The 21,192-nt window shown below is 41.2% G+C and overlaps 2 protein-coding genes across 2 annotated transcripts in view; one reads left to right on the forward strand and one right to left on the reverse strand.

Annotated features, from left to right (window-relative positions):
- Positions 1-355: 355 nt before the first annotated feature.
- On the forward strand, positions 356-14,047 carry cUnh12orf56 (chromosome Un C12orf56 homolog; the record flags this gene model as incomplete). The annotated part of the gene is made up of 14 exons (XM_083935061.1): positions 356-607; positions 4,841-5,036; positions 5,842-5,857; positions 9,304-9,496; positions 9,595-9,744; positions 9,968-10,053; positions 10,143-10,287; positions 10,577-10,671; positions 11,260-11,349; positions 11,453-11,540; positions 12,096-12,170; positions 12,610-12,687; positions 13,670-13,851; positions 13,945-14,047. 14 exons carry the CDS (start codon positions 356-358, stop codon positions 14,045-14,047), a joined length of 1,749 nt encoding a protein of 582 aa, XP_083791187.1.
- Positions 14,048-15,782: 1,735 nt separating this feature from the next.
- LOC310962558 (peroxisomal succinyl-coenzyme A thioesterase-like) overlaps positions 15,783-21,192 on the reverse strand; it is a gene marked incomplete at both ends in the record, with an annotated part of 7,034 nt that continues 1,624 nt past the window's right edge. The window contains 6 exons of the mRNA XM_083935062.1: positions 15,783-15,883; positions 17,645-17,786; positions 18,951-19,031; positions 19,308-19,401; positions 19,478-19,560; positions 19,655-19,774. Coding sequence (XP_083791188.1) covers positions 15,783-15,883; positions 17,645-17,786; positions 18,951-19,031; positions 19,308-19,401; positions 19,478-19,560; positions 19,655-19,774 — 621 coding nt within the window. The remainder of the gene's footprint in view (positions 15,884-17,644; positions 17,787-18,950; positions 19,032-19,307; positions 19,402-19,477; positions 19,561-19,654; positions 19,775-21,192) is intronic.

Consider the following 21,192-nt stretch of genomic DNA (forward strand, 5'->3'; position numbering starts at 1 on the left):
CTAGCCAATCAGCAGCGTCCCCATCACTGCGCGGACCAATCAGAGAGCTGTATGCTGATAGAGCGAGAGCGGCGGTTTACCTGCTCAGTGCTCAGTCAGTGACCGTTAACCGTTAACCGTTAGCCGTTAACGGGACGGGAGGAGCGGCACCACCTTCCCGGTACTTTTACCACCTGCCCGGTACTTTTACCACCTGCCCGGTACTTTTACCACCTGCCCGGTGCTTTCTATCGACGTGGAGTTCAAACCTAACGGATGGAAAGGGACACCGGGTCACATACCTCGCACCGAAGTGGAGGATAACGTCTCAAAGTTGCCACTAACTGCTCCTCCGGTTGCCGCCGTCGTCATCATCATGGCTCGGACCGGCTCCGGTGCCCTCCTCTCCCGCAGGAACATCAAGCTGGACTCCTTCCTGAAGCGGAACACCGAGCGGACGGTGTACGAGCGGATCCGAGCCTACGAACCGTGCGTGGTGAAATCAGAGACCGTTAATAAGGTGTATATGCACGCGGTGCTGAGCGACGAGCGCGTGTACATCACCGAGTACCCGCCGCGCACGCTCACCGAAGCCTTCAGCTTCAGGCGCGTGCGTGACATCGAGTTGGTGAGTTTTAACAGAAGTACTTTTATTTTTTTAATTTATTTTCATCAAAACGGTTTTGATTTTGTGGCTACAACTGAAACAACGCAATTAACCGGTCAGTGGGTTGATGGGGAAATAACCGGCGAAGTTTCACGTCATTCTCCGTTAATCTTAAATTAAAAAATAGACATTTGGTGGAAAATTAACCGTCCTCATAAAGCTAAAGTTGCTAGGTTGTCATGGTGATAACTAATGAATGTTAGTGACAAACTGCCTTTTTCAGGGCACGACTAAACACGACTTAAGTCTCAATAAATAAGTAAATAAATGAACAAATTCATAAATAAATGTATGAATTAATAAATGAAATTAGTAAATACATGTATGAATAAATACGTGTATAAATAAATAAATACAGAAATAAATGTATGAATTAATAAATGAAATTAGTAAATACATGTATGAATAAATACGTGTATAAATAAATAAATACAGAAATAAATGTATGAATTAATAAATAAAATAAGTAAATAAATGTATAAATAAAAAACAGATGCATAAATAAATACAGAAATAAATAAATACAGGAATAAAAAAACAAATGCATAAATGAATACAGAAATATATAAATGCATAAATAAATGTAGAAATAAAAACAGAATTAAATAAACAAATGCATAAATAAATAAATGTAGGAATGAATAAATAAATAAACACTTTACATTTATTTCTACATTTGTTCACCTACATGTATTTATTTATGCATTTTCTGTGTCCATGAGATAATGAGGTAGGAGGTCCCATTTACTCATTTATTATTTAATTTATTTTAGTATTTATTTATTTATTTATTGAGACTAAAGTCAAAATCAGTGGGCACAATATCCTGTTAAAACGCAATTTAAGAAAACAGTTACAATGCATCAAAACGTCTATTTTTTAAACCAATTTAAACGATAAACACTGATATGTCTGCGAGGGGCCAATATCGTCCATGGGCTCTAATGATTAATATATATATATATATATTATATTTTTTAACTTTCGCTAGTTCCAACTTATAAATTTAGCCAATAAACAGTTGTTATTGGTCTTATTTGATAGTAAACTGAACATCTTAAACATGAGTCTGGAAATTGTTCACCATTATATGCCAATTTGTAGAAGAATAATCAAGAAAATAATGGTTGGATTAACAGATAATGAAAATAATAATACATTGCAGCTCTAACTGTGATAAAAGCAAATGAAATTAGCTGAAGGTCACATTGTGTGAGTTTTAACCAACATCTTGCAGCTGTTTGATCCCAATTTAACTCTTCAGATTACAGATGATTTACAGGTTTTATGTATATATATTGTACTTTTTCTCCTGGCTGAACCAACTCTGTGAAGGACATTACACACATGATAATTATCTGTTAAAAGCATCAGATAATTGCATTTTCTCTCTTCTAACCGCCCTCTTAGGGGACCTGATATGTTGGTGCTGCAGCCTCCGGTGGTGGCACAGGTGTAAATAAAATATAAAGCCTCATGCAGCAGGATTAATTTATAATCAGCTGGGACTGCAACTAATGCTATTAATTAACCGCAACTGTTAATAATATATATTATGATATACAGTGTGTATTTAGTGCTGCAACTTGTGATTATTTTCAATATCGATTTATCTTTTTATCCAATCAACGAAAAGCTTCATCAATAAAACAAAATAAATAAATAAAAATAAATAACTGAATGAAATGGAAATAGATTGTTTCAATTACAAAAAGATAAATGAATGTTTGTTTAGTTGTAAGATGACAGTGATGTCTTTAAATTACCTGTTTTATTGAATAATATTATAAATATCAAACAGAGGAAATCAGCCAATTTGCTCCAACAGTTACTCAATTGGTTAGTGTGTAACTATTAATATAATGATTTATGTATTTAATTCATTATTTAGTTGCTAAAAAGTTTAGAACAAATTGAAACCAGAAGGTTTTTAGTATAAAAAAAAGTTTATCCACAGCTGAAACTTAGTAAATGACTCAAACAGGATCAAATTAACTGTTTAGTTTGATCTTTTTCTTAATATTAATATAACAACATCAATAATAATATAAATGATTATTTTCTTTGTATGTGTTGGACGGCCCTAACGACCCCGTTATCATTACACTAATAATCTATTTTTCCCGTTAAACACCTAAAGTGAAAGGAAGTCTAAATATTTAGCCGCTTGTCAGGGATTCTCCTTTCTCAGTTAACCAGTTAAATTCAAAAGGTTTTATTTCTGGGACACGCAACGCAAATAAAACCCCTCCCTGTCCAATCAAAGTGACTCAGGACCACTAAGTGCTATAATGGGTTAAAATCACCCGTAGGTGTGAATGGTTGTCTGTCTTTGTTCGTCTCTATGTGCCCTGTGATAGACTGGCGTCCTGTCCAGGGTGGACCCCGCCTCACGCCCAATGTCAGCTGGGATCGGCTCCAGCCCCCCGCGCGACCCCGACAGGGACAAGCGGTTGAAGATGAATGAATGAATGAATGGTGTGATAGGGTGTACTGTAAAGTATGGGGGTGGATATCTTTCCTCTGTATCTCTCTGTGTGTTTCTGAATCACGTATTCATTTATTGGTAAACACACGTACAGCTATGTGTGTGTGTTACTTTATTGTGCGTTGAGGAAATCATATGCAAATATATATATATGTTGTGACTGGATTCTAACCTGCACTAACACACTAACATCCTGACACTTATTCTTCTTTTACACTTTATTCTTGATAGGTTAAAATGTTTTTGTATAGTTGCACTGACATTATTTGCTGCTCTGTGTGCCCTGAATTGCCCCCCGGGGACAAATAAAGGTTTTTGAATTGAATTGAATTGAATATAAATATATATTTATAATTTTTTTTCTTTTTTATATATAAGAGATCTGTCGGGCTAGGAAGCTCATTTATATTTGTGTTGTAAGTTATAAAGAAGGATAAGGGGTGGGAGTTTACAAGTTTAACTTCTTCTCACTCCTTATTTTAATATTTATATCATGATGAATGCGATTACTGTTGCAGATATGTACGTGCATATATGTGCATGTACACATTTGTGTGTATTATGATTTTTTGGGAGAAATATTCGAGACTTTTGTCGAAGACTTAACCATGAAATGAACACAATGACCCAGACTCGACTCCCAGCGGCTGTAAATAGATTAATGCGACGTTACACTGCATAACGAGCGTGTGTGGAGCAGAGTACGCCTCTAATGACTTCCTTGTTATGTCACAAAGGTCAGAGGTCAAAGGTTTAAATTCTTAATCCCGCTCCATTAAACCGTCAGATTATTGTCCGTGACTTCAGCCGCACTGACACTAAAACATCTCTGGAGTCATCCACTTCAGGTCTCTCAGACAATAAAGGGGCTTGGGATTATTTTAAATAAATATTCATATGTTCGGACTATTAATTGTCTTAGCAGGAGAAAGAAGTGCAGAAAAAATATCAAAATAAAATAATTTGTAAATAAAAAAGAGGAAATAAGTTAAAGTATTAAGTAATAAAAAATACATAAAAATGAAGGAATTATTCTAAATGTATAAACTGAATCTAAAGAAACAAAAGGAAATAAATAAAAAACACAGAACGGTTTAAACATATATCAAAATAAATTAATGTGTCAATAAAAAGGAAATAGGTAAAAGTATAAAGTAATAAAAATACGGAATAATACAAAAATAAATCTAACTGAATAAATGTAGGAATAAACAAAATCAAAAATGAAACAAAATTAAATATATAAAGAACAGAATTAAATAAAAAAATATTTTTGTTTAATTTATGGATTTAAAAAATCCATAAATATCTAAAAGAAACCAATATATCTATATACAGTATATTTCTCTTTTTTTATTTCTTTTGTAATTCCTTTTATCAATTAATTTATTTAAATGTTTATTGATATTATTATGTTTTTATAAATAGTGATATAAATAAAGGAATTAATAAAAGGATGTATTTAATATATCTTTATAATATATGAACAAATAACTATCTAAACAGATAACATAGAAATATATAACATTCTTTATTTTTATATTGTCCTATACTCATTAATGTATTACATTTTTTAGCTAAATTTGACTTTTTTATTTAATTAAATATTAATTAAACTCACTGCTTCAGCGTGAATATCTTTATCTGCCTGTTCAAAAGTGTTGAGATGCTGAACATTCGCTCTTAAGTCGGTTTCATCTCTTCAGGTCAATGACCTCCCAGATTTCCTCCAGGGGAAGGACCGGGAGCTCTGCCAGCACATCCGAGTCACCTACGTCACCGACAGGCCCGCCGCCAGGAGCCGCGATTGGCTGAGGAGAGACCGGAGGGTGGGACTTCCTCCTGCGGCCCCGCCCCCTCGCAGACCCAGCCACTGCCCAACAACAACACACTCCGTAGAAGGTAAAAAGATGATTTAGTAAGAACACATTTATATCACATCATGGCCTCGCACAGCAGCACGCCGGGTTTGAATAACGGGCTGATAATGACACGACGAGGGGGCAGCTTTACCCTAACACTAATCTCAGGGCTGGTGCATCATTTTATGCGTTTCACAATATTTTATTTAAATCTCAGCACAATTATTTAAACCATTGTACATTGTATTGTAATATATATATTTCACATACTTTCTTTTACTACTTACTATAGTAACATTGCACATATTTTTATTTTTATTTGCCTTTAAAATACCTATAAATTGTTGCATTTACGGCAGCAGAATGTACATATTCTTATTCAATTAGATTTATTATTTTTATTTAGCGTCATTGTTTGTTGATTTTTTTTTACTCAATGTACACACAGCACCCTAGTTTGACAGTAAAGCACAGAATTGTAGAAATCTGTGCAAACTTATTATTTTTATTTTATTTTTATATAATTATATTTTTCTGTACCTTTTTAGCCCAATGACGAACTGCGTTACAGCGATATTAAAGACGTCATTTTGACCCCGCTTTACATTCTGATCCTTGCACGTTTCGCTAATTTTACACTAAATGTATTAAATTCACACAGGAGTATACAAAAATGTTTGTTTTACTATAATTTATTTATGGAATTACCAGAAACAAGTTGTGGTTTATATCGAGATGTGAAAGGATTTTGTCCGTAACGTCCAGCCCTTTTGTTTCTTTGTTTACTTCCCCTGATGCCTTTAAGCGTAACTCTAACCACCCTGTGTCTTTTATTTCCCTGACAGGATATCCTGCACAGAGGTGAGCATTTCACACACACACACACACACACACACACATACACACACACACACACACACACACACACACACTGTCTGGTGTGTCAGATGATACTCCTGTATGGAGCCCGAGACTGAGGCTGTGGTTGCTTTTACTTTCTAACCGTCCGAGTATCAAACACTGCGTCCTTTAAACTTTAATCCTCACGATCACTTGACACTTGAGATTCTCCGCTGCCCTTCACGCTGCACCTTTGTGTCTTCATTTAGCATCCCCCCCCCCCCCCCTCCTGCGTGTCCGAAGTGCGCGGTACGGATTGTGTCTGGGAGTCACGGAGACAGACAAACTCTTTAAGCTGTAAAAACCTTTACGGATGTTTTTATCTGCAGGGCGACAAAAGAGAAGGAGGGTTACACTGCAGGAGCGTACATACCTGCGTTCACGTCTGTGTGTCTGTGTGGTGACGGTACAATAACAAAACTTATGGCAAAAAGTTTAAATGTCTTCCTCTAGATTCGGTTGTGATGTGTGAAGTGAAAGCTGCCTGTCTCTGTAGGGATCCTCTTCAGTGTCTCAGGTGGCTCATGCGTTATTTAACAAAGAGACAGACCTCAGATTCAAGCTGCTTATACGAAGACAAGAACTTTATTGTCTGCAGTGGGAAAAGTTGCCTTTGGTTCTACCACAATAACACAAAAATAGACTTTAATAACACAATATACGCATGTAAAACGACCAGTTGGGACACGTTTCATATAGAAAAACATGAATAAATGATTAAAAATAAATAAGAAAATGTGCTTATTGCCTTTGTTCACTGAGGAAATACCATGATTAACAGACAGTTTTAACAGAGGTTTGCTTCTCTGCATTCAGCTTTGAGTCCAAATGTATTTATTTGATCCAGAAACAGACTTAAAACAGGGTTCGCACAAAGTCGTGGGAGTTTGGGAAAATGCTTTATTTTTACTGTTAATGTCAATGTTGTCTTTGTTACTGTTTTGCTGTGATTTGTTGTAACCCACGAGCCAAATATCACATACCGACTGATTCAAACTGAAATTTTACTTTCGTTATGATTAACAATTATAAATAATTAAATAAATAAGAGGTTTTACGATCAGAACATTTTTTAACTACTTCCTGTCCCTTTGAACTTGAACTATATTATTTGAGTCGTGTATTTATCGCTGAGGATCCCATTTGCTCGATTTTCTTTCCTTTTTACGGCTCATTTGCTTTATTTAGTTTGTATTATTATTTTTTTAACATGTTCAAAAAGATTAAAAAAAGAATATGCTTGAATTTGGATCTACTGCTTAAAAGTCTTAATCTGGAGTTTCGTCTGCGACACAGTGATTCATGTAAACTTTTAATATTTGAAATGAAACAATGTGATGATAAAGTCTGGAAATGTTTGGTTTAAATGGTTGGATTTTAATCTTAAAAAGCAGAACGTTTCCTATTAAAAGCATACGAACGGCAGAATACATTTGACATTTAGTGCTGCGACTAACGCTTATTTTCATTATTGATTAATTTGCAAAAAGCCACAGATGTGCATCATACGTTCCCAGAGCCCTCATCTGGTTTTATCCAACCAAAGGTATTTAAATCCCTATCTTATACGACGGACAAAACTGAAGATGAACCAGCAAATGTGTGATATTCTGATGGATTTTAATCGTTCAGTTAATTCTCCCGGCTTTTCGTTACGATGTGGAAATTAGAGGACTTTGTGTCATTCACCTTCATCAGACTTTTTACGTGAATAAACATTATTCTGTCATGACTCGTTCCTAATCTTAACGTCCTGTTCTTTATGTCTTTAACTCCTCGGTGTTTGTGCGTCAGGAAACAGTTTGTGGACCGCGGAGAGACGAGAGGAAGTGCGATCACATTTACTGTCCTTGAACACTGACTTGTTGCCAGGTTACAAAAAATGCCATGCTGCTTTAAAGCTTGTGTGTGTGTGTGTGTGTGTGTGTGTGTGTGTGTGTGTGTGTGTGTGTGTGTGTGTGTGTGTGTGTGTGTGTGTGTGTGTCTGTGTCTGTGTCTGTGTCTGTGTGTCTGTCTTTGTGTGTGTGTGTGTGTGTGTGTGCGGGGGTGTGTGTGTGATGTAAATGCCGTCTCATGCTTATCTGTCTCTCGGTGTCGTTCGCCCCGGGGAGGTCATTAAACACACGCTCTAGGAAGTATTGATGGATCTTTGGGGACGCTGAAGCAGTTTGCGGTTCTTTACTAAGCTGACGATGCGTTCATGTCCTTTGAGATGGAACAGGAAATAATCGTGTTTACTTCGCTTAGTGCCCTTCTAGTTATGACTTGCGTTCATCAGACAACTCAGGGCGGTTGTATGGTTTCACAGTTGGTCGTTTGAGGGTTTGAATGCACTCCCAGGGCTTAGGTGCTGATCAAGGCAGTGACATTCTGTATTTTGCTCCAGTTACTTTTACTGACGTTTTTATGAGACTTGGGTCTTGTTTTTCTGGGACTTTTTTGGTGCTTTTCTTTCTTTCTTTTTGTTTTATAGCAGCTGACGAGTGACAGGTAATGGTTAAGAGAGAGGGGATGTCACACCGCAAAGGACTAGGTCATAGTCGAACCCGAGCCGCTGCCAAGGAGCCTATACGGGTTTCAGGCTCTGCGCAGTGAGCAAGAGGCCGACCCCATCTTACGCCTTTATTAAAGCAATTCTAACCTTTCTTGCATGTCTCACAGTGCCTCCCTACTTCTGTAATTTGTATTTATTCCACATATTACTATAGAAATTACATCTGGAGCAAAGAAGGAAACCAGGTGACGTAGAATCGTGTGCTTGTCTCCCTGAAGTACATCACCAAACCAAAACCTTTTTTTCTCTAAAGCTTTGGGTTTCTCTGACGTTCAAGACGCGTTTGTGCTCGGAAGGGAAATGATGTTTGAATATTTCCTTCAGGAGTCGGTGGGGACCAAAAACAGACCTAAAAGAGAGAATATTGGACATCATCAGGTGGACACTACTCCAAATGAAATCATAATGTTGCTCTTTGACTGCTGGGCATGTGAATAATCATCCTAATCATCAATAATCATGGTTGTTTTTGTAGGATGTGTTGAATTTTGTCCCGTCCGTCCTGTTGCACTAAAGCCAATGTGATATTGGCATGTTGTCATGTTATTTTAGGCTGCACTCTATTATACACTATTTTGAATTTATTTCCTTTTTTTGTTGTTCTTGTTCTAAGCCGCGTCACTTACGGTCGACCCTTTGTTATAGGATCATTTTTTTACTACTAGCGCACCTACACCAGTAATAAACCAGTGTACATGAAGGCAACATTACAGTTAGACGTCTCCGTTTCTGGTATTTCTCATGTCTTAAAGGGACACTGACATTTTATTAGTGATTTCCTACTATGAAAAATCCAAATGTCTGTTCGCATATGCTACGTTAATAAAGTTCATCTCTTTCTTGTTTATTCCAGAGAAAGGGGGTCAGAGGAGCTTCATCTTTTAAAGTCCACACGGTCTGCCTCCTGTCCAAACCCGGAGACTCTGGACCTCCCGAAGGCCCCGCACCCTCCTTCCACATCGTCCTCCCTCTACTCCCTCACGGCATCCCCCACCTCCCCTCTGTCGCCCCCGACTTCCAGACTGAACCTCCCTGACACCGGACAGGTACAGACCGCCTTACACCTCCTGAAAGCTGATTTAAATAATTTAGGGAGTCAAAATGGCGCAGAGGATGACGGCTCTTTGTTGTGGTCCAGGTCCCGAGGAGGATCGGGTCGGTTCTGTCTCGCTTGTTGAGAAGAGACTGTGCGAGCAGCGGAGAGGAGAGGGAGGCGGAGCTGCACCTGTACGCCATCTCGAATACGTCCAGACTTTACCTCCATCTGCAGAGCTCATGGAGCAGCTTCATTATTGTGAGTGAGGATGCACAAGGAGTCCCAATGTGAGGGATGACTCTGTTATATAGCTATACTGTATATGGATAGATGCTTATTATATATTAATATGTTGGTGTGTGTGTGTGTGTGTGTGTGTGTGTGTGTGTGTGTGTGTGTGTGTGTGTGTGTGTGTGTGTGTGTGTGTGTGTGTGTGTGTGTGTGTGTGTGTGTGTGTGTGTGTGTGTGTGTGTGTGTTCAGAGGTCCACGCTATTGTTAGACCCGCTCTACAGAAGGCGCTGCAGGGTCTCGTCTAACTCTCCTGGAAAGGGACTTCCTGCCATCAGGTAACAGAACTTTGTTGTGATTCAGTGCAGGACTGGAACAGGCAGAACCATTATTAATGACCTGTGTGTGTGTGTGTGTGTGTGTGTAGCTGGGAGCGGACAGCTCACCTGTTTGGTCAGCTGAGCTCTGAGCTCCTGCAGGAGGGGATCAGCGTGGAGAGTGTGTACCTGCTGCTGCAGGAGCTGAGAACGGCTGCTCACCGTAACGTCACACTGCGCCGACTCTTCTGGAGGGTGAGAGCTTCAAACACACAACTGTACTTCTGTACTTACGAGGACCCTGAGGACCCTCCTTCACATTATTCATTATAAGTGAGCTCAACAGTGACCGCCCACTTTTATCGCAGTGCACGATATATCTGATGTCTCAAAACCATGGGATGATTCGAATATTTAATAACTTGTGTATCGTGAGGTTGAAGTCAAGACTCATCTCTAGTTGGTACCAGATGCCCTCCCAAAGGCTGAACAGACATGAGTAGAGATTTGTGTGTGTGTGAGGATCTTCTCTGTTGTGTTTCAGTCCGGCGAGGTGTGTGTGTTCCTGGTTCAGACTCTGGAGGAGTCTCTGCACGGCTGTGGGAGCCTCCGTGGAGTCCACACAGCAGATCAGCTCCTGTAAGCTTCAGGGACTTTTAATACAAGCAGGAAATAAGCTGCTTTGTTTTTACACAACACACTTATGGCTGTTTTAAGAAGGAAGGAGGCTTTAGGTGTGTGTGCGTGTGTGTGTGTGTGTGCTCATAATGTTTCATAATCTGTCTTCCTGTTTGTCAACTGAGCAAACACTAAATGTATGCATACAGACGTATGAGTGTTACATTTCATTGATTTATACAAAGATTTCACATTTTGTCACCTTCATCAAAGGTGTAAATCCAGGTTTTAGCAGGACATTATTCTTCAGTACCTTCCTACATATTGAGCCTTCAGACGTTATTAAATATATTATATTACGATATGATGGGGGCGTGTCTGGGAAAATGAGATTATTTACACTACGGCATGCTTCAAAAACAGTCAGCAGTGGTTTTAAAACGATGTGTGATTTGTAGGAAAATGTGCAAAAATGTTGCGTTCTAAAGTCGCTTTGAGTATTAATTAATTAAGTTAATAAAATAAGCCTTATTGGTCCAGACAAAGTATTATATGTTGTATATTTTGAATAAAGACTGACTTTAACAGCCGCTCGATGCTTCTGTTCAGACTGAGCACCGTGATCGTGCAGACGCTCGCCGTCATGTTCAGAGAGACGGAGGTGGAACCGGCAAGACTCAGCCTGCTCTCTGCCAAAAGGTAAGCACCCCCCCTGTCCTCTGCCTGTTTGAATACTTCATCCTCTAAACTTAAATAGATAAATCTTGCTCCTTCTTAAAAAGCGGTGTTTTCTCTCCTGCAGAGGCGCTCTGGCCTCCAGGATGCTGCTGGCCTTGATTTGTGACGCCGAGCTGCAAACACAGGAGCAAAGACCTCTGGCTGACTGTGAGGTGAGCTGCCCTCCTCTCACATCAACATTAGTATTTATTTATTTCACCTTTTAGGCAAAGCTCTTGCTCTTTGTTCCTACCCTCACCTGTGGTCATGAAAGCTGGGTCAGGACCCAAAGAACCAGGTCGCGGGTACAAGCAGCCCAAATGTGTTTCCTCAGGAGGGGGGCTGGAGTCTCCCTTAGAGAGAGGGGGAGAAGTTCAGCATCCGTGAGGAACTCGGAGTAGAGCCGCTGCTCCTTTGCGTTGAAAGGAGCCAGTTGAGGTGGTTCAGGATCATCTGGTAAGGATGAACCCTGGGCGCCTCCCTAGGGAGGTGTTCCAGGCACGTCCAGCTGGGAGGAGGCCTCGGGGAAGACCCAGGACCAGGTGGAGAGATTAGATCTCCACACTGGCCTGGGAACGCCTCAGGATCCCCCAGTTAGAGCTGGTTAATGTGGCCCGGGAAAGGGAAGTTTGGGGTCCCCTGCTAAAGCTGCAGCCCCCAACAACCCGACCCCGGATAAGAGGCTGAAGATGAGATGATCTTTTTTAAAAACTGTCCTTCTCTGTCTGCTTCAGGCGTTACTAGCTGAGTATCTGGACGCCGCCTGCTCTCTGCTCTTTGAGCTGCTGCTTTTAGGCAGCGAGGTGAGTGACATAACTTTAGCGTTGCATACATAAATAAATAAAGTACATAAATTTACAGTGAATCTTCCCTTTAAGTGGAAAGCTTGAGCATTAACACTGCTAATATAATACTCTCATTCAGGGCTCGACTTTTACTTTTTGAGGCACTGGAATTTACCTTTCACATGTGCAGAAGCAAAAGTCACTTGTCCGTGCAGTATAATATACTTTATGTATGTGAGACAAAATTAATGAAATAGGTTTCTTTTTCATCCTTTTTGGACAGTGCAAGCACCTGTATCATCATAACACAGCAAATAGACGAGCATCAAAATCTAGAGACATCAATTTTCTCTGTTTATAACAATCAAATTCACCTCTATTTCTATTACAAGTGTAAAAAAACCTATTTACGTTCAGCGTGTGACTCCACACTTCATTAAACTCTTCTGTGTTTCAGGCGAGCAGATGTTCCTCTGCCCACAACTTCCTGTCTGTCGGCTGGATCCTCCGAGTCCTGCAGCCTCATCCTCACCTGGTAAACTTCCTCACCGTCACTCTGTTCAGCAGAGACGTTCGCTGGCAACACCGGATGTGTCGGCTAAAATCATCAAACTGGGACTGTTCAAAATTTGAACCAATGTTTTGGGGTTTTTCAGCCCTGAATCTAATAAAATACACGTTATTTAGAAGATTGGGCAGTGGGGCCCTCGTGTGGCGGAAATGAGCGTTACAACAAACACAAAAAAATTCCAAAACTTAACAGACGGACTTTTTCTTAAAGCAATTCTTACCTTTGTTGCATGCCTCACAGCGCCTCCCTCCAAAGTCCCACCCTCTTCCCCCCTGCCTGACCTCTGACGCTCCCTCCTCCCCTGAAACATACAGTGAGAGAAATGCTGCGTTCAAGTGCCATGGGAAGTCCCAATTTTTGTATCGAATTCAAGGGAGATCGACCTACCGTGAACTCACTAGTAGGAGGTTCCACTTTGACAGGCATTACAGTGCACTTTGCCTAGTTGGAGGTCCAAAAATTCCGACTTCCCATGGGACTTGAACGCAGCATGAGCAAGTGAAGAGTGATGATGACAGGCAGGAAGCTCTGCAAATCATGATTGGTCAGAGTTTCAACACCTGGTGGATTTCTTTTGCATGTAAGTGTGTTATATGCTTATTAGGAGCGTTTTAAGATTACTAAAGAAAAGTGTAAAAATGCCAGAAATGTAAGAATTGCTTTATGTCATTAACAGGAAAGAAATCAGACTTAAATCACCATAAAATTAATTTTCACTTGCCTCTCAGGGCCTCTGTAGTATTTGGATCAACATTGCATATTTATCAATGAGCAGATACACAATATTTAAGGACTCTCAGGGTCTGGGTGCAAAAACTGGATCCCTTCACTACAGAGACACAGATCAGAGGCTTTAAAGCTGAAAGAGCGCCTCTATATTTCAAACCTGTGCTAAAAGTGTATGATTTAGTTAAGCTGATGACAGTCCTCACTCGTCTCTCTGCAGCTGTCCTTCATTGGTTACCAGGCCCGGCATGTGGTTCTGGTTTTGTCAGACCTGCAGGAGTCCATTCTGAGTCCAGCTCAGTCCGTGCTGCTGTTCCAGCGCTGTCGCCTCCTGCTGGCCTGCCTGCAGTACAACAGCCAGCTGGCACAGCACCTCCGATGCCACTTCAGAGAGGAGTTCAGGTTTGTGCTGCTGCTGCAATCAGCCCGGTGTTGATGTCAGTATTTGACCTAAAGTCCTCCGCTCCTTTAACGATCTTTGTTTCTTCCCTCCAGGTACTGTGTGAAGCTGTCGTGTGCTGAGGAGAAGCTGTCCCCTCACTACCCGATCAGCCAACCGACTCTCCGACTGGTCGAGCAGATCCTGACCCTGATCTGACCCGACGATCGCACACACACACGCGTGCACTTACACCTGAAAACCTGCCTTTTACCAAAGTCTGAGTGAGTTGGTGCTTTTGAGTGTCACTGCAGCAGCGAATGAACTGAACAGTAAAGCTGCGAATTCAGGTGGAACAAATGATCCAAGCTGAATTATAGCACTACTTTTTTTACCGTGTGTTTCTTTTGTTAAGATGCACTTACAGACATCATCCCCATGCACAAACGTGGAGGCGAGAGTAATTTAAATAATAACAAAGCACAATGAACAACAGCAGAACACAAAACGAGCTTAAACGTCATAAGAAATAATCAAAATCACAGAAAAGCAATTTGAAATAAGTGGGTTTTTAAAAGAGACAATCAGCACAAACTGTTCTGAGTTCACTGTTTCGGCCGTTACCATGGTTATGAATAACATTATCTGTGCTTTGGATGAGAGAAAACCCTGCGCTGCCATCTTTGTGGACCTCTCAAAGACGTTTGTTACGGTTGAGCATTCATTGCTTTCACATATTCTCAGTAATGTTGGTTTTAAAAGTGCTTGTGCATTGTTTCTGAATGACCGGCAGCAGATGACCGTCCGCTTAAACTAAAGGGTGTTCCTCAAGGTTTAATCCTAGGTCCAGTTCTTTTGTAATTTATATTAATAATATTATTTAACTTCATGCAAACTGCACTGAATGATCTGAAACTTGTGTTGATGCACAAACAGCTACAGGTATTCGTGGTGAGAGGAACGTTCTTATCTTCACGAGAGTTACTGAATATAAATAAATACCCTGGTATCTGGAAGGATTGATAAAATGACATTCAAATATCATTTAGAGAATCTTTTCAGCAAATTACATGAAAAAGGTTGATTTCCTATAAAGAAACAACATGAAAAGAGAAAATGTTCTGCAGGAAAAAAGGATTGTTGAAGCTGTCGTCGTTATCCCCAAAGCATTTTCAGTCAAAAGCAACTGGACTTGGTTATTTGTCTAGGAAGACGCTTCACCTCTCATCCAAGAGGCTTCATCAGTTCATGTACGCATCTGACCAGGCTGGGACTGGACCAGAACCAGGACCAGGACCAGGCTGGGACTGGACCAGGACCAGGACCAGGACCAGGCTGGGACTTCTTATTATTTAGAGTTACTCCTAAATCAGCAAGTCAGGACCTACTTTCAGCGTTAAGATGTTTGGTGAATACGGCCCCTGGACCCTACAGTGTCAAACGCACTTTTAGGACTGGCTAACACATTTCACTCTTGAAAATCCTCCTTTTAGCATATTAGCACGTATGAGCTACGTTCCCTGTATGTTTGGATTCTGCCTTTGCGTGTATTTGAACGTGAAGCCGAGACTCCTCTGCGGATGTGCTCTGACTGACGTGAACTTGAAGGAGAAGTTGTACACTGTCTCAGCAACTATTAAAGAATTTAAACTGAACCACAGTTGAATGACACCAAGTTTTTTGAGCATTAAAAGGTGCGACGTGTGACGCATGGTCAAAAAACTACAATTACCAACGTTCGTTCATCCTGAATGTGTGTTAGAAATGATGTTCCCATACAAACAAACTTCATTCTGGATAATATTTAAAGGGAGTTATATTTAGAACGAACCTGGTTATTAAAGAAATAACATTTCTCTGCAGAAGAAAGACACGTAACATAAAGGTATTGAAGACCTTGTAACAAAAACACTGTCAGTCGTTTGCGGACTTGTTCACACTCTGGAGCGCAGATTCAGCTTCGCAGATTCTGCTGCAGAAAAACCAGGATCTTCCTCCAGGAGTCTTCCTGAGCGTCGGAGTGAGGTTTGGTCTGTCCTCCCCACAACAATATCACTGAAACACACAGGGTTACACAATTCAACACACGGCTGGAGGAAAATATTAAAGGATATGTGAGACCAGTCTATTCTTAATGCATTTAAACCAGGGATGTCAAAGTCAAACACATCAGAGGGCCAAAAAAAACTAATCTGCTACAAGCCGAGGGCCGGACTGGTTCAATGTTTATTAAAACATATTAAAATGATTGCATAAAACCTATTGAACCAAGACCTAACACAGTGTACCGTATTTTATTTAATAATTAAAGGAATAATCCAATATTTTTGTACGGCTCAGTCAGTTATTGGGCTGAAAGTTGACATCTGCCCTGAATGCTGATGAATAATGAAGCCGAGGCGGCTCACTTGCGGCGCTGCAGTGAGTTCTTGGGCTACCGTTGCATTGTGGGTAATGTATTTTGGTGCGTGAAAAACACCAGCAGGCGGCTGTGGCGTGCGGGCCGGTTCTAATACTAATTAAATATCATCCCGGGGGCCAAGATCATTCAATTGCGGGCCGGATCTGGCCCGCGGGCCTTGACTTTGACACCCATGATTTAAACTTTTATTAGTGTCGTGTAAGCACCCTCTGCTGTAGAGACGTGAGGATGCTGTATAAAGAACACTTCATTTGGGAATAAATATAATAATAAATGTGTCAAAGGAAATAAAAACCGCTGAAATAAATAAAAAACATATATTTTTTTTAGTTATTGAGCTATTTTAACATGTTTATGCCACCATTTATTCATGTTTTTGCATTTAGTACGACTTGATAGCTAAACTTAAGTAGCCTGCATTAAAAACAACAATGTGATAACCAATGAGCTTCTGATCTTAAAACCCCAGATGTCAGCTTTTATAATTTTGTAAATGACACTTGGGTGATATATGTAAAAGAGAATCTGCAGATATATTGTTTTGAATAGAATAGAATCATCTTTATTCTCATTGTACCAGTACAACAAATTTTACAGTACAATCCCTTAAAGTGCAGATAATTATAATAATAATTTAACATTAAAAGCATAAATAAAAATAGGCTAGACCTTTAAAAGACCTTTTATTAGTGGCCAAGCTGTAGTTAATTTGTCCAGGAGATCCTTATATGGCTGAATTTTATAAATACTGAGAGAAATCTTTGGTTCTCTGATAAAAGGTGAAGGGAGAAACGTGCTCTGAACGTCTCATAACGTCTGTTAAGTCCCCTCCGCTGAACCTGAACCAACAAAATAAAACCAAAACATCGTCTTCATCGTCCTCCTGAGCGTCTGAGTGAGGTTTGGTTTGTCCTCCCCACAACATTATCACTGAAACGCAACATTATCCGATAACATCTGTGGTACGACATCAACGTAAAAACAGATGCTTCACTGAAATATTGTTGATTTGCCTTTGAAACTATTTGTTTAATGCTGTTTTTCTTTTAGCTGTGACACGCAGACACATGCACGGTGGATGCCTGAAAATATTACATATGTAGGTAAAGAAACCTCTGAGTAAGAGAGGGGAAAGGGAAAAATCCAGTTCATATCGAACAAAATCTGCAGATATATTGTTTTATCAGTGGCCGAGCTGTCGTCTGTTTGTCCTGGAGATCCTTATATGACTGAATTTTATAAATACTGAGAGAAATCTTTGATTCTCTGATTAAAGGTGAAGGGAGAAACATGCTCTGAACGTCTCAAAACGTCTGTAAAGTCCTCCCCGCTGAACCTGAACCGACAAAATTAAACCAAAACAGCCTGAGTGTCTTATACTGAGCAGAACTCACCTTTCTGTTTGGTGCCTTCCTTTATAAAGTTCGTCGCTCTGAAGTGAGGCGAGTAGGGCGGCTCGATCAGATGTCCCGCCCCGGGGTACGTAACTCTGGTCAGCAGGTGCTCGTTCCCCGCTGCACGCATCATCTGAGCCATCTGAGGTCACCAAAGGTCAAATCAAAACAGATTAATTCACCTTGGTATTGAAACGTCAACATCCGGCAAAGTCAGTTTCCCCATTACAAGAGTTTTGTCAGGATCCCGGTTCTGGCAGCCTTCGCTTTTCCTTTTGTTCTTGTGTTTGTCTTCCTCTGTCTGGAGACAGGAGCCGTGATTCTGGACCAGCTGTACTCCGTTCCACTAATCACCTCCCCAAGAGTATCAGAAGCCGGATGTTGGACACGTCCGGCGCCAGATCGTCTCATCATCTACGTGGTATCGTGTTTCGTTCGTTGGCTCCATTTTGTGCGCTAAGAGAAAGTTAGTTTGTTCCATGTTTTGCGGTGTTCATTGTTTCTTTTTGTCTTAGTTTCCCGTGATCCTGTTTCCCGGTCTGCTCGCCTAACACCCGTTCGTGTTTTACCTGTGATCATATCGTGTTCGTTCGTTTCTTTCCCGTCACTGGACTCGCTCTGGAGAGCTGCACCTTCACCTGGACCTCACTCCTTTTCCCTTTGGGGTCCCAGTTCTCTGTGTTGTTCTTAGTACCGTTCATGACAACTTTCAAAATTGTCAAGTTTGCTGTACTGTTGAAACTACACAACTTGTCGGGAGCTGTTGTGGTTTTCACACTAAAGCCATATTCGGACGGGGCTAGTTTAATGTGGGGTGAAACAGTCTTACTTCAGGACGTCTGTAATACAAATGGCTAATTCACACGGGATTAAGAAATCCCTGTATTCTACCAGAGGTGGGAGGGGTTACCCGATTTACGCCCTGCTGTAAATCCTGTCGCCACGTGCGGTCTGCGTAGCTCCCTGATATCACAAAATTAAGTAAACACGAAACTAAAGGACAGAATCCTATTAGCTAAAAAAAAGTGCGTATTCAAGCGCCTCCATGATCAAAAAAATTCGGGTTAAGTTATTCACTTAACCTGGTTCAGACCATACTCCAGTTACTGCTGTGAATGAAAACGCACTTGATTGGCTCTGAGAGTCCCTGACAGCTCCAATCTCTTTAAAAAGTTCACACATGGCGCTTGACGCTGAACACCAATTCAGCCCAGATTTACCTCCCATCCAGGGCTACTGTCCGACTCTGTGTGTGTGTGTGTGTGTGTGTGTGTGTGTGTGTGTGTGTGTGTGTGTGTGTACTCACGTCCTCTGCAGACTCCACAGTGCACCAGTTCTGGTCATCGTGTCCGTTCACCAACAACACCGGACACTTTATCCTCCCCACCTCAAAGAGAATCAGCCACATTTAAATAACCCAGCGTGAGTCAAGTGGATCTATTTTAAGTAGAGCAACTGGGAGACGTGGAATAAAGATTCAAAAACACACTTCCAGCCAGTCACACCGTTGGTTTCGCAGCTCTGAAGCAGCTCAGCCAATCACGGTGAAGCAAGAAAACCGACGAATCGATAGAGAAATAACTTTACAATGAAAGTAGAAATAGAAAAAAGGACTCCAGGTCAGATATCTCCGTGTGAGACGTTAATGAGTAAAAGTACTTACGTCCACTTTCAGTGAGAGGTCATCAGCTATCGGCAGACCCATGTCTCGCCAGATCTCAAAGCTGTCCTCATCCAAGCGTACCTTGTGAGAATTCCTGCCTCACACAAAATTGTTCCCATGAGTCTAACTGCTGTGTTTTTGTGTTATGGACAGAAGAACAGAATACCTACATGACCAGCACTCTGTAGAGTCCTTTGAGGGATGCCCCGCGTGGATAGAGGTGGTTTCCGCTGATGCAAACGCAACAACGAGGCTGTGGAAGAACACACGCAGACGCAGCCTGAGAAACTGTCTCTTCAAGACTGAAGAAAAAGCAGCTCCAGCGTATTGTGGCATGTGTCGCTCGCCTTGATAACGCGGCTCTCAGCTGCCAACAGGACAGTCAGGATGGAGCCGAGGGAGAGACCAAAGACTCCCACTCTGTCCGGGATCACTCGAGGATGGTCCTTGACAATATTAAACGCCGTCTGTGCAGAAGTAGATGACGGGAGATTAAAGATCTGTTTAAGGCACGGGTGGCACCAGCTACTTGAACACTCTTCAAGTGTTTGTGTGAAGTTCTCATCGAGTTCTAGTTTGTTTCAAACGCAAAGACTGGGGTCCCTTCTCCCCGGGGGCATCGGACAGTGTTCCTGTAGATATCTGGGTTATGAACATGGATTTATAAAAGGAACTGGACGCAGCGTTGTAGGTGAGACTCATTCATTCCTGTAAAAGCTGCAGTGGTGCATGAAGTCAGGGAAGTTAGACTTCTGTGTGTGAAATGACCCGGATCATTCGCTTCCTCACTGTGAGTGTGGAGGAATAAACATGTCTCTGTTAGTGACAGTTGGACACTACGTCACATAGGAGTCAGAGTCCCACTCTGTCCGGCATCACTCGAGGATGGTCCTTGACAATATTAAACGCCGTCCGTGCAGAAGTAGATGACGGGAGATTAGAGATCTGTTTAAGGCACGGGTGGTACCAGCTACTTGAACCCTCCTCAAGTGTTTGTGTGAAGTTCTCATTGAGTTCTAGTTTGTTTAAGACCAATCGTTGAACCCATCGGTTTGAGGACAATTTAGCTTGTGGGGGCAACGGACGATATTTCTGTGGTTCTGGTATAACCGCCAGATGTCCAGGACAAGACTCTTACGTAGGTGTGCTGAGTCCCATCAAAGACTGTATAAAAAATGGACGTAGCGTCTCCGTTGAGGTCCGTTCTCTCAACTTGACCCAACCGTCCTCACCTACGGGAGTCGCCATCCTGTCAGACTTTGACTCGCCTCATCTCCTCTGACCAAAAAAGGGCATGTATGTGACGTTGGGGGGAGGGAGATACGTCCATCTGGCTGACGTTTACCTCCGAGGAGAAGTGAGGACCATCTGTCACTCAAGAGGCCACGCCCCTAATTATTCATAAACTTTAACCTAATAAATTAAAAACTAGCCTGGTACAAAAAAAATGTACCCCCCTCAGCGTTGCCATGGAGATATGACCTAAAAATACAGACTAGAATGTTTTTTTGTCCCAGGCCTACGTTGAGATTGACAGGTCACTGTGCGAGTTACAGGGTACACGTTAGCAATACATGTACACGGCACTGCGTACGCTAAAATAGCTGCGAACTTATTTTAAGGTGGTATCTGTGTTAAATGATGCGGACTTTGACCCTGACTGTGTGTTTTCACTTTATATGAGTTCATTGCAACATTATGGTCGCCTTAAAATGTCCTTATCCGCGTTCGTTTGCATCCTGCTAACAAAGCTAACGTTAGCTAGCTAGAATTAGCTAAGGGAAACTTTCAACCAATTTTTAAACAGCGACACTTCAGTAAACGGCCAACGAGTGACGTCACGTTGGCTACGTCCATCTGTATTTTATGTTCAGTCCCCATAGAC

This window comes from Echiichthys vipera, assembly GCF_963691815.1.
Source record: "Echiichthys vipera genome assembly, chromosome: 20".
Taxonomy (NCBI): Eukaryota; Metazoa; Chordata; class Actinopteri; order Perciformes; family Trachinidae; genus Echiichthys; species Echiichthys vipera.